The 15803-nt window shown below is 43.9% G+C and overlaps 1 protein-coding gene across 5 annotated transcripts in view; it reads left to right on the forward strand.

Annotated features, from left to right (window-relative positions):
- The window catches only part of HECW1 (HECT, C2 and WW domain containing E3 ubiquitin protein ligase 1), a 267781-nt gene that overhangs the window by 132495 nt on the left and 119483 nt on the right, over window positions 1–15803 (forward strand). For all 5 annotated transcript variants that reach the window (XR_006166814.1, XM_042806277.1, XM_042806276.1 and 2 more), the window contains one exon: window positions 5123–5217. Coding sequence is in view for 4 of the 5 variants with exons in the window: in XM_042806277.1 (XP_042662211.1) it covers window positions 5123–5217 (95 nt within the window). In the remaining variant the exon portion in view is untranslated. The remainder of the gene's footprint in view (window positions 1–5122; window positions 5218–15803) is intronic.

Here is a 15803-nt window from a genome sequence, read left to right on the forward strand (position 1 = left end):
CAGTTAATTTGCAAAACTGATTTGGTAACTGAGATAACTCAAGGCTTTGATAGAGGAATCATTCTCTGCGGACTGGATTTTTTTCCTGTGAGAGGGATGAGTCTCCATGGCAGAGCTGTTCTCTGGCAAAACTCAAACTTGTCAAAATTTCCCTCTGATCGAGGCGTGGTCTCTGTGGTTTCTGGGGATGGGCTACATCCTGGCTCCTCTCCCTTCCCCATCAGCATCCCTCCAACGTTGCCCACAGAGGTGCTTGCGGGCTGGGGTGCAAGGAGCAAACCAGAATGGCCTCTCCTGTTGCCTGGCTCCGCTCACCCTGCCTTGTCCTGCCTCGGGGGCAGCTGGACTTTCCACACCCGTGATGGTTACAGCAGTGGGGTTGAGCACATAACTGGGTATACGCAGGGGACTGCATATGTATAGGGGACTGTCTTATGTATATCAGTGCAGTGGAAGGCTGTAACATGGTATTATGGAGATATCAAGCCTGGTGTAAAAGAAATACAATGCTGTTTTGTTCTTGAACCAAGTAGTCTTGTAATTGTCATAGGCACAAGTATTTCTGGGCATCTTTAGACATCTCATCTCCTGGAAGATTTACCAGTCCGACTGCCATTTATGCTAATTGAAAGGAGAATTTAACCTCATTACTTCCTGACTTTAACATCATAGCTTCATTACCTGATCTAGTGAGCTGCTACTTATAATTACTGAGATGAAAATAACAATGACACGTATTTATTTATAATTAGGGATTAACTGGACGACAGCTGTGCCTGACCTGCACACTGTGCCGTGTAGCTAGGGCAGCAGGACAGAGTTAAATGGTCTCCTTTATTCCACAACAAGCTAATCTACAAGACTACGACGCAAACAGCCCTTATAACTACATGTTATGTACAACTGCCAGCTGGATAACGTTCAGGTTAATTTATATCACTGCCTTGCCTGTACTTACAGTGCTTTCTGTTCATCTGCGGAGGCAGCGGTACCAAGCCAGTGAATGCCTGCATCTGTTTTGGAAGTGTCTCGGAGGTGATTCAGGAATAAAAGAACAATCTTCAGATGGATTAAAATGTTAGGAATCTGTTGAAGTGAAAAACATGGCACCGGCAGTGTTATTTGGAAAGGATGGCTCTCAGCCAAAGAAAGCCCAACTAAGGTCTAAGTGGCATTTTTGCACATAAAGATACCGTATGTAATTTTGCAAGCTTTATATGCGTTAAAGCCATTCTTCTAGTATTTTCAATCTGAAAAAGATCCGGGAATCAAGAAAAAATAAAACGTTGTTCCTCTGATGTTTCTAGAGCAATTTCTCAGTCTGTGAAGGCCCCCGTAAAGCTTTTTGCTCTCAGATCTGCTCTCTGAATGAAACCTCTGACATTCATTAATCATGGCCTCAAACACTACCTGATGAACTGTTCCACCTCTGGTACTGGGCTGCCTTCTTGCCAGTTTGCATCTGTATGTGGGCAGTTTGACTGAAAATTAAATTAGTAGTTGCGTGACACTGAGAGGAATCTTCAATACCCACATGGTTCTTTCCAAATACATATTCAATCATCTTAGTAATCCTTTGTCCTTGACAGCAATACTAATATACAGAATACCTACATAAGGTTGTATTTTTTTCCTCCTTCTGTTCTCTCTGCTTAATTCTTTCAGTTTAATTAAATAGATTCTTCCCAATGTAGGAAATCAGTTACCGTGTACTTGCCAACCTATGGTGAGATTTCCTGCTGTGAGGTCTAAGTGTTGTCATACAGGCTAGTACCTGAAGTTATATTTTATTAACTACGTGAGTTAATAATTTAAAAAAAAGAAAAAAAAAAAAAAAAAAAAAAGGAAAAAAGCTTCTCTTTATTCTAGCTCTCAATATTCTGTGCAAACTGTAGCTAAAAGTCTCCAGGGGAGAGGAAAATTAAGATTTGAATAATTGTTGAGAACGCCATGTTTTAGCTATTGTGATATCCTCAGCTTTTGCTGTCTTTTCAGTGAGTAAATGAGTTAGCTGCTGAGCTGTTAAAAGTCCTGTAGAGTAAATTACAATGTGAAAATTCAATCTGGACTTGCAGTTTTTCAGTCCCACAAGCTCATGCAGCTTTTTTGCTGCCGAAAGAAAACAACTGCTGATCCCAGGTGCAACAACGGGGTTGCTTGCTCAGCTGCACTGACACCTCAAGTAATTCTCTTACATTTGCAGAAGCTTGGTTGGGGCAGTTGCAAATTAAACCCCAGGATGGGCAACAGAGGCTCTTGTGGACGTGCTGAAGGACTCTGAAGCTTCTTCCACTTCTTGTGGAGTGCTGTGAAGTGAAAGGGACACCTATACGTGTCTGTAGTGTGCATTTTCACCATGTGAGCAGAACTGTGCATCTGGTTGCCTGATGAAGAACGAGCTGTGGGGTTGGACAGTGCAGTGGCAGGTGAACTGTGCTGGCACGGTGCTTCTTGTCACTGGACGGCACGTCCCCCGTGCCTCCTCAGGGAAGAGTAATGAGAAGCACTTGAACTACTTGATAACATAATCTCTCTGGTTTTCATTTCCCAAGTCACATTTGAAGGTTGGGAAGGCTTTTACAATGCTAAAATTATTTTGTCTTTCAAAAAAGAAACCAAGATTTCTTTTTCCTCCTGTGTACCTATAGGCGTCAGGGTAAGCAGTTCAAGCCTGTGTTTTCAAGGGTCTCCACTGCTTTTCATTTCCCTGCATTTTGCTTCTGTCATGGTTTGAGCCTGATTGGCAGCCAAACACCACGCAGCCACTCTCTCCCCCTTTTCTTCTGGCAATAAGAAGGGACAGAGAGCCAGGCTTGGCGTTCAAGATAGAACTGGGATGGGGAAAAATTCCCCTTTATGGGCACGAGCAAAAGGCAGACTCATTAGGGGAAGAAAAAAAAGAACATGCATTTATTACAGACACTAACAACACATAACAGAGTAGGACAGTGAGAAGCATTGCCACATCTTGAGAACACCTTCCCCCCACCCCTCCCTTCTTCCCGGGCTCAGCTCTGCTCCCGATATCTCTACCTCCTCCCCCAGTGGTGCAGGGGCAGGGAATGGGGGGTGCAGTCAGTGCTGCCGCTGCTGCCATCTTCGGTGGGGGGAGCTTCTGGAACTTCTTCCCCCTGCTCCATCGTGGTCCCCCTCTCACAGGAGACAGTCCTCCACAAACTAACTCCAACTGGGTTCCCTCCCACGGCTGCAGCCCTTCCCAAGCTGCTCTGGTGTGGGACTCCCCCGCATGCTGCAATCCTCCCAGTGCTGAATTACAGCATCGGGGGCTACCTTTTTCCACAAGACCCCGGCCTTTTTCGGGCACAGAACCTTGATTATCCAGGCAGAAGCCACAGGCCATAAATCAATGTCTGCTCCACCGTAGATCTCCATGGGTGGTGGGGGTGGCCGCCCTGCCATCTCCCCGCAGGATACAGGGGGGTCTCTGCTCCGGCACACCTCCCCCCTCCTTTCTTCCTCCGTTCCCCCACTGACCTTGGTGTTCATGCAGCTGCAGCAACTCCTCCTCACCAGTCCCACTGCCCGTCACCACGTCCCTTCTTAAATACGTTATCGCAGAGGCACAGCCGATTGGCTCAATTTCCCAAACAGAAGTGGAGCTGACGTGGAGCTGGGGGAGCTTCGAGAAACTTCTCACAGGGGGCCGCCCCGATAGCCCCCTCCCCTGCCACCAAAAAACCCCACCACTCACTCAAACCCAGGACAGCTTCCACCTGGGGTGCTGCGTGGTTGGTTTTTGGATCTACCAAACAGCCAATCACAGCACCATAATCTGTGGCCAAGATCCCAGCTCTTAATGTTGCATAATCTTTTGTCTCCACTGCACTGTTGTTACTGGTGTTAAAACAGCAATGCAATTTGTACGTTAAAACATTGGCATTCCTTTATTGTTTTCTTACATAGGCACTGTAGTTACAGCGAGCAGAATTGTGGCTCTGCAGGCAAAGGTTGATGTTTTCCCTGGGCCTCAGCAGCAGCTGCAAGGCGAAGTGTTAAGGAATAACTTGACTATGAGAAGCACCTTCAAATATATTACGGAGCAACTGAAAATTTCCGTGGCATCATCCAGTTAAAACTGCAAGATGTGAATGCTGCTTTTATTTAAATAGGCATTTTTCAGATCCCCCATACATACAGTGCATACCTGCTGTGTCCTGGCTGCGTGTGGGCAGGTATCAACCCACTTCACATCCCAGCTGACTATGGAAGAAAACTCCTGCCTGTAGGATGTGCTTCAGCAAGTCACCAGGTCCAAGCAAGTGAGTGAGTGGCATGATGTCACGTCCTAGCAATTGGTGTGTGTTTGTACTTACAGACCAACAGAGAAGCTGGCTGAAAGTATCTTTCCTTCTTGCAGCGGGTGAGGAGGTGTGTTGTAAGGGGGTGACTGAACAAAAATCTGATTTCACTACTTCTGTGCCTTGATACAGTTATCAAAATGGAGTTTCCCTCACTTAATGTATTTATGTGAATAACAGTGCATGTGGCAAAAAGCAGCGCTGAGAGGCCAAACTCATGGTCTTGCTTGTGTTCCTCACCAAATCCAAATCTTTGGAAGTCAGTGAAAATACACTAAGATGGGGTCTTGTGGTACTATGCTGTTTTCTGAAACATGTTTTAATGTAGTAACTGTCAGAGCAGTTATTTACTTCCTTGCCCTGACCAAGGTCAGAACAAATTGATTCAGTGAAACTTGTCAGTGAGCAACTATGCAATCTCGTTGTCCTAAGGAAGTTTCTCACTTTGTCTGAACATTAGTGTTTGATATGTCTGAACAGGGAGAGTTTCTCCGTCCTTACTTTTCTTCTTCCTAATGTGGCTAAAGGATGCTGACCAGGTACTCCGAGGTCTGTCTGTCGTAACAGCTGCTCAGAAGAGCTTGGGTTGGGTTTTTAACTGTTTTAAGTCACAGGAACCAAACATGAAATTTCCCTCTGGCAAAGGGGGAGATCGGAGGCAGGAGGTGCCCTGTCGTGCCAGCCAACCTGGAATGAACCACTTGCAATTTAACTGCTTGCCAGCCTTATGCCTGTGAGCTGCACCCGACTGTGCAGCTTCTCCCTGGCAGTTCTTCTAATCTAAAATAATTCTCTTTTTTTAGCTGAAACAAAGATCTGCTTCAAATACTACCATGGCGTGAGTGGGGCACTACGAGCCACAACTCCGAGTGTCACAGTGAAAAACAATGCAGCTCCCGTAAGTTCTGGCAACCTTTTATTTTTTTCCATGTATGTTCCCTGTTGTCACTGTGCTGTGCCTTGCTTTCCTTGCCTGCTTTGTGCACTTTTGTATGAAAACTGAGCGTAGTATTTGCTCTTAAGTGCACTGTGATACAGAGAAATGGTGGTCTTTCAGTTAAGATACCGGTTTGTACGCCAAGAAAATGTAGATTCAGCTCGCAATCTGTCACAGATAACCTCTCTGATCTGGGGCAAGTCCCATCTCCTAGCTGTATCCTGTTCTGTAAATTTATCTTCTCTCTGCTGGGTGTTGCAAGGCTTGGGTGATAACTCTAGAGGATTTGGGATCCTTGGGTGGTAAATACAGTAAGTGTCCAGAAAAGGAATACGATTTTCCTATTTTAAGGTGCTTTTTTTTTTTTTTCAAAATCAAGGCGTGAACATTTTCACAGTAGTGCCTCTGAGTTCCAGGAACAGCTACAACACTGTGACATACTCCCATTGGTGGTAAAAAGCGGTCATTCAGGACCTGATCCATCAAAGGACTGAACATAGTTTTTGACAGATTGAGGCTTCATTAAGAGCAATTTTGATTTGCTACAGCTTAGCAAAGCTTTGCGGCTCAACTGGCTCTCAAAAGCTTTATATCGTGCCTGGTTTTGGAAAAGTTGATCACCCTGGAGTGAAACATTTTTTAGAAGCCTGCAGAGAGACTTGCTGAACTCCAAAGCTCGTCTGGCCTTGCTGACAGGGTTTCACGGCCTGCCAGGCTTGCCTTGGCAGAGATCCGCACTAGCTGAGGAGTTTTAGTCCAACCAGCATTAGAAAAAGACTAGTTCAGATGTTTAGTCTGGAAGATGGGTCCAGGAAAGAACTGTCTTACCTGTGGGTGTGTGCAGGTTTCAGTGGGCATCACTGAAGCTTAAATTTTAGAAGCTGAGTTGGTTTTTTTTGAACAGTCCTAAGTTAATACTTCTAGAAAGGCTGAGAAGTCTCCCATGCTCAGTGTTGGCTGTGTCTAATTGCACCAAGGCCAGGAAGGATCAGTTTTTTTCACCTTTGACCCAAGTAAAGACTTTTGGTGTTTTCTCTTTGCCTTCTTCTGGTGCACACAATAGCTGCACACTGGATGCTGGGTAGGGACTGACGGCGTGTCGTGTGGGAAGAGAAGGCATTCATGTCTCAGTGCGCCTTTCTGACACGCGCACAGTGAAGGCGTTCATCCGTTTCAGAGCCTGGAGAGTTTCCTTCAGCTGTCTTCAGAGGAAGATTATAATGTGGCCCGGGATGATATCTTCATTGTGTGGGATGCCAAAAACTTCATTTTAGCCTGTAGTGAGTGGTGTCTTGTTGACTCAGGACTTGCTGTTCATTTCCCGGTTATCAATCCAGGGGAGAATCTGTGTCACTGATTTAGTCCCAGTATTCTCCAAAAGGCAAGCCAGCCAACCAAGGCAATAAGCACCAGTAGGCTGAGAGATTAGAATAATTTTTTGCACGATTCACATCGATGTTTTAGACCTGAATTTGAACCAATTAAGCAAATTTTTCAGGTCCAGTATGACAGGGTTACTCTTTCATCATTAAGTATCAGCAATGTGTTTTAAGTTAATACAATGTCTGAGGATCTGTGCCTTTGTAATCTGCAAACAGGTAATCTCTCCAAGATCTTCAGTTGTGGCCTTTCTATATATGTGTATATGGGGAAATAAAGCAACCATTCACTTTCAGCTTGTGTTTAAAAGAAAGTCGTCTTCATGCAGTCGTCTCCACGGTCTTCATAGAGATCAGATGAGAACCACCTATTATGACCTTCAGCTGAGCATCCTGTACGTGTCTGAAAACTAAAATATGATTAAAAGTGCTATTAGATAACAGTTTTCTGTTTGAAAACCAAACCAGTGTCCTTGGAAATAACATTCTCTTCACATCATCTTCTAATTTTTCCTGTCCTTCTGGGTTGCAGAATAGCCTGTGTGATTTTTGCTAGTTGGCTTTGCAGACCAGAGAGGCCAGTGGTGTTGTAGGTGCAGCATCAGTTTCTCTGTTGTTTTCTCTTTGTTGTTTTGCTGCACGACATAAGTATTTCGTGCGTTGTAAGGCAAATACCAAGAAGCGAAGACAACAAAGGCTACTCAGTATGAACCTGGATGTACCCTTCTGCAAGAATGCAAGAGAAAATAAAGTGCTATAGATCTGAAAACTCCTTTTGAGTTTAGAGAAGAATATTGGGCTGATTCTTGCCTGTGTGAAGGCTTTCAGCTAAGAGTGATCCTCCAAAATCCCGTCCCAGGTGAAACTATCAGATGGCTTTCTCCACATGGCTTGCTGCAGTACATGTCCAACCTTTATTACTAAAGTTTCTGAATTTTTCATAGCATCCTGCACCACTGACAAGTGGTGTTACCCTCACTGCACAGATGGGGAAGGGGACAACAAGAGATTTGCCCAGCCCTAGCCTCTTCTTAATTCTTGTGTGCCTCTGCACTGGCTGCTTCTGGGGCACCAGTAACGCCATGCAAAGTGCAGACATTATCCTTAGAACTGCAAACACACATAGGCACTCACCTTTTGACTGTGATTTCACTAATAGTGAATTCCAAACTTTTTTTTTTCTTTCTTTGAGTGGAAGGAGAGAGGGAGAAAGTGTTCAAGAAATCCCCAAATAAACTGCTGTATCTATTTTAAAACATATTTTTTCTAAACAATGGCTTGGAACAATGATCACAAAATTCTTATCCAGAAGAAGCAGCAGATATTTTGGTTTGTACTTCGCTATGCTCATCCATCATCAGCCAGAGAGTAAAAGCACAGCTTCCCTTATCCATGTTGCCGGGTCCCCCTGCAATGGCTCCGCAGTGAAGTGTACTGGGTGGACAGCCCCATCTCCTTTTTTCACGTATCTTGAACCCTAATCTGAGCACAACTGAGCAGGGAAGTGGTAGCTTGTTTTCCCCTGTTCCTCTGTGTGATCAGTGAAGGTCTGTGACAGTCTCATGCCATGCCGACAGCTCCTCTGAGGTCCCTGAGACTTCTTACCCGAGGGAGACTGGACACTCGGGGCCTTCCGTGATCGAATCGGCTGCATTAAATTTCTCAGATGTTTTCATTGCTCCAGCACTCAGAGCACTGCCCCAGGGTCCCAGGCATGGCGTTTTGCACAGTACCAGCAAAAACCATGGGTCCTCTGACTCCTCTGGCCGGGCTGCAAGAGGGGTTTTGCTCAGGGGGAACCTCCTTCAGATCCTGGGGGAAGCTCTTGCACATCTTTGCTGCTGGAAGAGGGAATCCCGTGGTCTGTGCTTGGGAGTTTTCCCCCTTTTGCAGTCAGTAGGAAGTTTAGCAGTGGCGGTGGGACTTTGGTGTGTTAGAAATAAACAGGGAGAAAATCTCAACAGCTGTGGGTACAGGGCCTGAAGCTTTTGGAAAAGCGGGTTGCCTTGAACCAAAGGGAGTTTTGCCGTTGTAGTGACAGCATTGCAAATTCACCTGGCTGTCAGTAGAGGGACAGAGGGAGGAGGCTTTGTGTATTTGACACCAGCAAACCTTTTTGTCTGGCACAGCTTGGGAAAAAGATGCAGAGGCAGGTGTCCTTTGAGAGGCAGCATTCGGGGACAGGTGACCTTCTGGGTTTCACTGCCAGCACAGCCCCCATCTGCAGCTGATGCCAGAGCCACTCGGCACCTCCGGCGGCAGGCACTGCAGCTGGCACGTGGCCTGCTCGGTGCGTGTCCCCTCCTCTCTTGGCAGCAAGACCCACCAACACCCATATCTGGCAGCATCCTAACACCACAGTTTTAAAAAAAAAAAAACAACAACCAGCCAACCAAACAATAACAAAACAAAACAAAAAAGCCAAACCTTCATTGTCTATCCGACGGCGCTTCACTGCAGTTGAAAAGGGAAAAGAAACTGCAAGTAGTCATGCTGAGGGCTGTAAGCAGTTGCCATTCTTGTTCACGCGCTGCTGAGACTGTTTTTAACGGGCAGTTAAAAGGAATCCTGCCTCCAAAGGGGAAAAAAAGTTACTGTGTTAGCTGGATGTCTTCGGTGCTTTAGGCTGAGTAGCATCTCACATTTCTTGTATTATGAATGTTCTGCTCCATTTGAGTTTATCTCCTTACACTGCAACCCAGTTATTAGAGCTGATTAGGATGCCCTGCAGATCGTTTGGCAGTGAAAAGTCCTGTCATATTTTATCACCTGTGAATCATTAAGCTTAAATATCTGTGAACAAAGAGCTGTGCACTGCAGCCAGTCCATACATGTCGGGAGCGTAAATGTGGATTTGGGGCAGCAGATAGGCCTGGGGGTAATGACAGTAAAATGGAGCACCCACGATTCTGGAAAAAAGGAACATCCTTGCTGGCTTCTTTTTTTCTGGGCTAGTGACATCCTGAAAGCAGTGTTGCTTATGCACAGTAGTTTATGCTACTTAAGCATAAGCATTACCATGGTATGGATGAGCAAACAGTTTTCTCAGTAGAAAAGAACCTTTTTACAACATCTGGAACATTCCTGTATTTGTTACTCATCATTTATTCATAGTGTTGTCACCACTAATTCATCTTTACATCAGATATTGTCGTAGAAAAACAATACAAGTTACAGCAATTAATTCTAGCAGTAGGAAAGTGTTATCTTGCTCGTGTGAAAATGATTCAACCTGAACGTGGCTCTTCTGCAGTAAAATCAAGCTGGCATGAGAACAGCATACAGAATGAAAAAGCAGAACATTTTCCCCTAAGAGTTTATAGCCTAAAAAGATAAATTGGATACATCACAATTAAAAGACAGTAAGTGGAGAATCAATGTTTTCGCCTCAGGACAAATGCCTTCACTAAATTGGGAGCATTTACTCGCTGTGTATTAGATGCAAAGAACCACGGCTGATCGAACCTCTGGAGCTTTCGTGCCACAGTTCCTGTCTCGTAGACCATGATGGCACTCATCAAATATACTTAACATCGTGGCGAAAGCTATGTAAATTGGAGCTAATTGTTGAAAGGGACCTTCTCTGTGTTGTGTTTCTGTGGAAATGCGGCCTCAGCTGGGTTTCCAGCAGCAGGAATTGCTGCTTGATAAGCTGCTGCCATTTGGTGGGGACTGGTCATTCCTGAGGACTTCCTGCTGTAAATATTTGCATTCCCTGCTGTCATGTCAGAGCGTGGGCTGCTGAGGAGCGTTTGATAATGAAGCATTCTGCCTCATTTCCATGTATATGCTGCAAGACGGGTTTTTGTGAGAATGTGCACGTACAAGCAGCTGTATCTCTCGTTTTATTCCAAAGGCTGGATATAAAAATCTCAGCTGTGTGTCCTTTTTCACTTCATGTCTCATTCTGTGATAGGTGAGTTTTAAAACTGTCCGTGTTTCTGGGGCGTCGCTACATAGTAAATCTAACGGTCTGATTTTGAGAGTGTAAGAATAATTAATCTTCAAGAAACAGAGGATAAAGATGGAGCAGCAACTTCTAGTGGCTTCTTCACTGTTCAGCAATTGAAGTTAAAAAAAAAAAATAGTTTATGGAAAACACAACATCAGGCTGCTGCAATTAATCATGGCAAAGAATGCAAGGCAGGTACATCTTTAACAAGTGTAAGTGGTGTACGTTGAAAGGCTCAGCGTTTCCAGGGGGGGAAGCAGCACTTCTCTGGAAGCTATGGGTGTGCTCCGGTGACTGGGTATTTGTCAGGAGTGAGGAAGAGCATACCCTTTCCTTATCTTGAGACAAGCCAGAGCTCCCCCAATTTGCAGCTGCCTTCAAATGCAAGGTAAGAAGTAGTGTCGTAACACCACCTATATTCAACCCATCCCTGTCTATGTTTCCTTCTATTTTGATTATCTGCAAAGGAGATGGAGTCATTCAGGAATGAAAAAGTTGAGTCAAAATAATCAGGGGAAATGACTGGAAATACTTGCTCAGCTGAAAGGGACCGTAGACTCCAGCAGTCAAATACAAACTACTCTCTGCCAGTGTACAGTCCTTTTCCAAGGTAAAAGAACATCTAACAGAAAATATATATGCTAAGAAACAATTACTGAAAGAGAGTGGATTTCACTGATTGCATTCGAGGTGAATAATTCTGAACGAAGTAGCTGATCATAAACTGGGAGGAAGGTGGTCTGTGTAGGCTTCTTCTGTCGCAAATATCTGCCCATTTTTGGGTTTCTCCTGACGTGGTATTTCTTTCACAGTAGCGGCAGTGCTGTCCACAACCTGCCTGCCTTATGTGCTCATATGTTGCCACCGGTGTAGGCTAACATCGTGAGGTGGTATAACACGAGAACATAAGTCTTTGGATTTAAAGAAACTATTATTACACTGACTGGGGAGTTGCCTCAACATTTTAACAGAACGTTCTGTATGTCACTGGTTTTCTGTAGGCATGCAAGGAGCAATTTGGTCAGTTGTGTAAGAAACATCATTATGGTGTCTGGAGTTAAGAAGGTGTAACGGCTCACAGTAAGCTCATCAGAGGTAGAAGAAGGAAGTGTAGTGGTACCTCTTAGTGGGGAGCTGGCAAAGATTTTTCTATGTGCACAGGAAACAGCACTGTCATGTTACAAAGCCCCAGGTGCACTCATTGTATGCTTGTTTTAAAATGTTCTAGAGAGGTGAGGTTAAAAAAGAGCGAGAAAAGGATAAGAAGTAAAGCAGAAAGGTTTTCATTAATACTCTGTTGTTTTCAACACTTTATATTGTAATATCACCTAAAGCCTTAATCTAAGATTGGGCTCCAGGGCAGCATGCACCCAATGGGTACACTGGCCACTATACAAGCTACAGCTAACGTGTTCAGAGGGAAGGGTTTCCTGGCAGAATTTGGCACGCCCCCGGCTACAAAATACAAGGGAAAGATTTTTATGTGAGAACAACCCTCAGCACATTTGTTACAGCTGAAAAACATCATTAATTCATTTTTCCACTTCCGTTTTGCTTCATTATAAAACCCTGGTAGTGTTTTACAGCCCGATTTGGCAATACGCAGTTATGCTCAAGCAGACTTACTCACATGAGCAGCCTCCTAATAGTTGCACAGTTGAGCCCTTAGTTCAGGGTAATTACATTTTTGGTTATGCTTTTCTATATCCTAATTAGCACTGATTCAAAGAATCTGAAGGTTAATGACATGTCCAAATTATTTCTTATTGCCACCTCAGTAACACTGGTGCTTTTTCAGTATCCAGATACATAAAGACTATTGTATTTACACTGCAATTACCCTGTCATGTAGCAAGCACTCCATTTATATGAATTAGTGGAGTCAGAAAGCGTAACCAGGGTCTAATTAGTCTCTGACTGCAGCATAACTATAGTCACTGTGTTACAAATAATAACCTTTTCCTTCCTTTTATTTCCTGTACTCACATTTTAAATTGGGATGGTTGGCAAGAGATTTTCTTTAAATATTAAGAAAACTTATTTGCACTGAAGGGATTTTCTGAGTTCATTAATACTGGCTTTTACAGTCCTGATTCAGTAAAGGTGCGGAGCGTGTGATGAAACTGGAAACGTTTAAGGGTTTCCTTTCAAGTTGGCAGACTTTCAAAACGATATAGGACCAGCAAGTAGAGTCACTTCACTGAGAACTTTCATTATGACAGATTTCAGGTATGCCAGTAGCTAAAGTGACAGATGATCCACTTCTGTTCCCTATCTTGATATCGACTTTTTCAGCTTGGTGTGGTTCAAACTCCTATCACCACCTATTCGTAGATTTACACCACCGATGAGAGGTAAGTGCTCAGGATTTATTAACTAACAAGCACAAATTGAGCAGGGGAGGTACAAACAATTTTCTTTGTGATCATCAGCATTGATTTCCTGAGCAGCAGCCCGTAACTCTCAACATACAGTTATGTTCTTTTTTATTGTTCCAAGCCAGGAGGAATGTCTCTGCTTTCTAGCACATGGCTGCTTGAATATTTAAATGTTACTTAATTTTGCAGTCTTCATAATTTCCTGATCTGTCTGTATGAAGGACGGAGGTGTGCTGTATTTGATCATCATAATGAAAGTTTAAATACAAGCACCTAAGATTAAGCTTGGTGCCAAAAAATCAGAATGGATCGGAAAAGACTTTGAAGGCAGGAAATGGGCCCAAAATACTCTTCAGTGATTTTTTTTTTTGCACTAAATCATCTGCCTCTTTCAAGTACCAGGGAAAGGCTGTGTGCCTGTTGTACAGGCAGGGTGACTGGGGCACGTGTCCTGTTCGGTGCGCTGGAGGAGTGGAAGGTGAGAGATCGGCAGTGGAAGCTGCAGAAGTCCTGACATTGGCTTTGTAATCCTCTTTTCCCAGTGCGGGCACGCCTGAGCCCTTGGGAGCTCCACACGTAACATGCTGCTGCAGGAGTAGCTGCAATGGGTTTAAACGGGGAAGAAATGACATAAGAAAAAGCTGGCATCTGTTAAATTATTAACCAAATAATTGTGTAAACCTTCATCCATCAGACTTTCTCCTACAGTGCTAGCCCCAATGCGCAGTTGTGCAGTCAGAAAAGCAGAGCAGGGACCAGACAAAAAAGCAGGGTTAAGGCCACCATTTGCACATGTCCCATTAAAATGCTGTCAACTTCTTGCCCTCTCACGGACTCTAATTAAGCAGTGCTAATTGTGGAGCTGCTGAGGTATCACTGGCCACAGCCTGCTTTTCAGTTTGCAGATCAGTTGCACCAATTCGGTCTTCTCCCTGATGCCCTAGTTTCTTTGCGCATGTTGTTTAAAAGAAAATACTTGGGTCAAATTTAACCTTACTGGGCATCAGATCCTGTATGAACTTCTAAATGTGGATTTAGAGTGGTTTAGTTAGCAGATTTGCAGTGCGGCACAGAGTTGCAGTGAAGAAATAAAAAGCATGACAGATGGCAACTGGAGTGATTTTATTTCAGCAACACCAAGAAGATCATTACACAAGCCATTTATTTGTTAATGGGTTCAATACGTGTCTGGTATTTCCAGCCACTTGCTTTCTGAATGTCTCTTGTTATGGGCACATAATAGCCATACTAATAGTCTGCACATCATATTACTCCCTTCTGTAGTTTAGTAAATTATGGAAAGTTCGGTGACTGTTCAGCACACTGCGCTAGTGTAATCATCTATGCCTTTCACATTCTTACATATTCCCTCCTGCATGTGCTTAGATTCATGAAAAGCAGTGCAGCTTCTGAAACTGTACAGTGGGTTTTTAGTTTTGTTGAAGGAGGAAGGGAGGAAGGATTTAGACCTTTGGAGTGCACTTCAGAGGTGGAGGTGATAGGCTTCTGAATGAAGCACCTCCTGGTTCCTCTCTTCTAGGAGTTACCTGGCGTGATAGGGCATGAATCTGTTTGTGGATGAACATCAGATAAATTACTAGAGGTAGTTTAGGCTACTCAGCACACCTTTCCAGCATGTATCAGGTCAGAAGTTGCTTTACAAAACAGATTATTTCTGCCCTTTCCCCCTGCATTTATCAGTTTGATTTGGTATTGCCAATTTTGTACACATTGACCTAAGTCTGACTGCGTGCTTTAGACGCCCGCTAATGGATTAAAAAACGAGAACATTGCGTTCTAGTCATTTTGTGTGTGTGTGTTTAACTATTATTTAGTGAAAGCACTGTTTATATTTGGCACGATCTTGATTTTTAAAAACACGTTTTTTAATCAGGAGAAAGAACAGGAATGCTGCCAAGGCGAATCCTCTCCCAGTATCCACCTGGTCCAACAGCCAGAGCCATAGAAGCTGCAAGAATCCTGCAGTTCATGGGCATGAAATCTTCTAGGTCAGATTGGGTATATCTGCAGTACTGCCTGATGAGGCATAAAGAGGAAAGGGCCAGGGTTTGGGGGTTCTGTGCTCCGTTTTGTTTCCAGGACTGCTTATCCACATCACAGCTTTATTGGCCATAACATTTTCACCAACAGCCCATTCTTGGTGTGCACTGGGTAGGCATAGGGGGCTGGCTGTTGGAAAAACTTGTGCCCCTGTTGCAAGTGGGGGTGCTTGATGACTGCAAGTCATTGCGGCAGGGAAATAATTTTGGGCTTATCAACTGTATGCTTTCTGCATCCACACAGCAACAATTTTTTTCCTTTTAACTAGGCCTTGCAAGAAAAAAATCTTTGCTTTCCTCAATTTTGAATTTACTACTGTTCCATTTTGTCTTCTCCTATGTTCCAGGATTAGTGGAGATGGAGTTAAGAAGCTCTTGATCTGTGTACCGGTTGGCATTGCTTAGAGCTTCACTGCATTTCCTTTTACTCAGGCTCTTCTAAGGTGCTTTAAAAGCATATATATCAGGCGATGCATAATTCTGATCTGCATCTTCTCTTGTACAATTTTTAATACAAAATGAGATTTTTCTTGAAGGCACTAGCAAGCATTTTCAGGACCTCTGATATCCTCCACTACTCGAGAGTTGAGGAAGTTCTTTGTGCGTTTGTATAACAGTATAAAACAAGAGAGGAAATTTTGAGTGTGGATGACAACCACATGGTTTTGTGTAGAATTACAACTGAGGTAGAAGACTTTTGAAGCCAGAATAGCGTTAATTAGCTAAGCAATCTGTATCAGTTGGGAGGAGATGTGCCAACTGCTGTATCTGTTGGACT

The sequence above is a fragment of the Tyto alba genome, unplaced genomic scaffold (assembly GCF_018691265.1).
Source record: "Tyto alba isolate M040663 unplaced genomic scaffold, T.alba_DEE_v4.0 Super-Scaffold_46, whole genome shotgun sequence".
Classification (NCBI taxonomy): domain Eukaryota; kingdom Metazoa; phylum Chordata; class Aves; order Strigiformes; family Tytonidae; genus Tyto; species Tyto alba.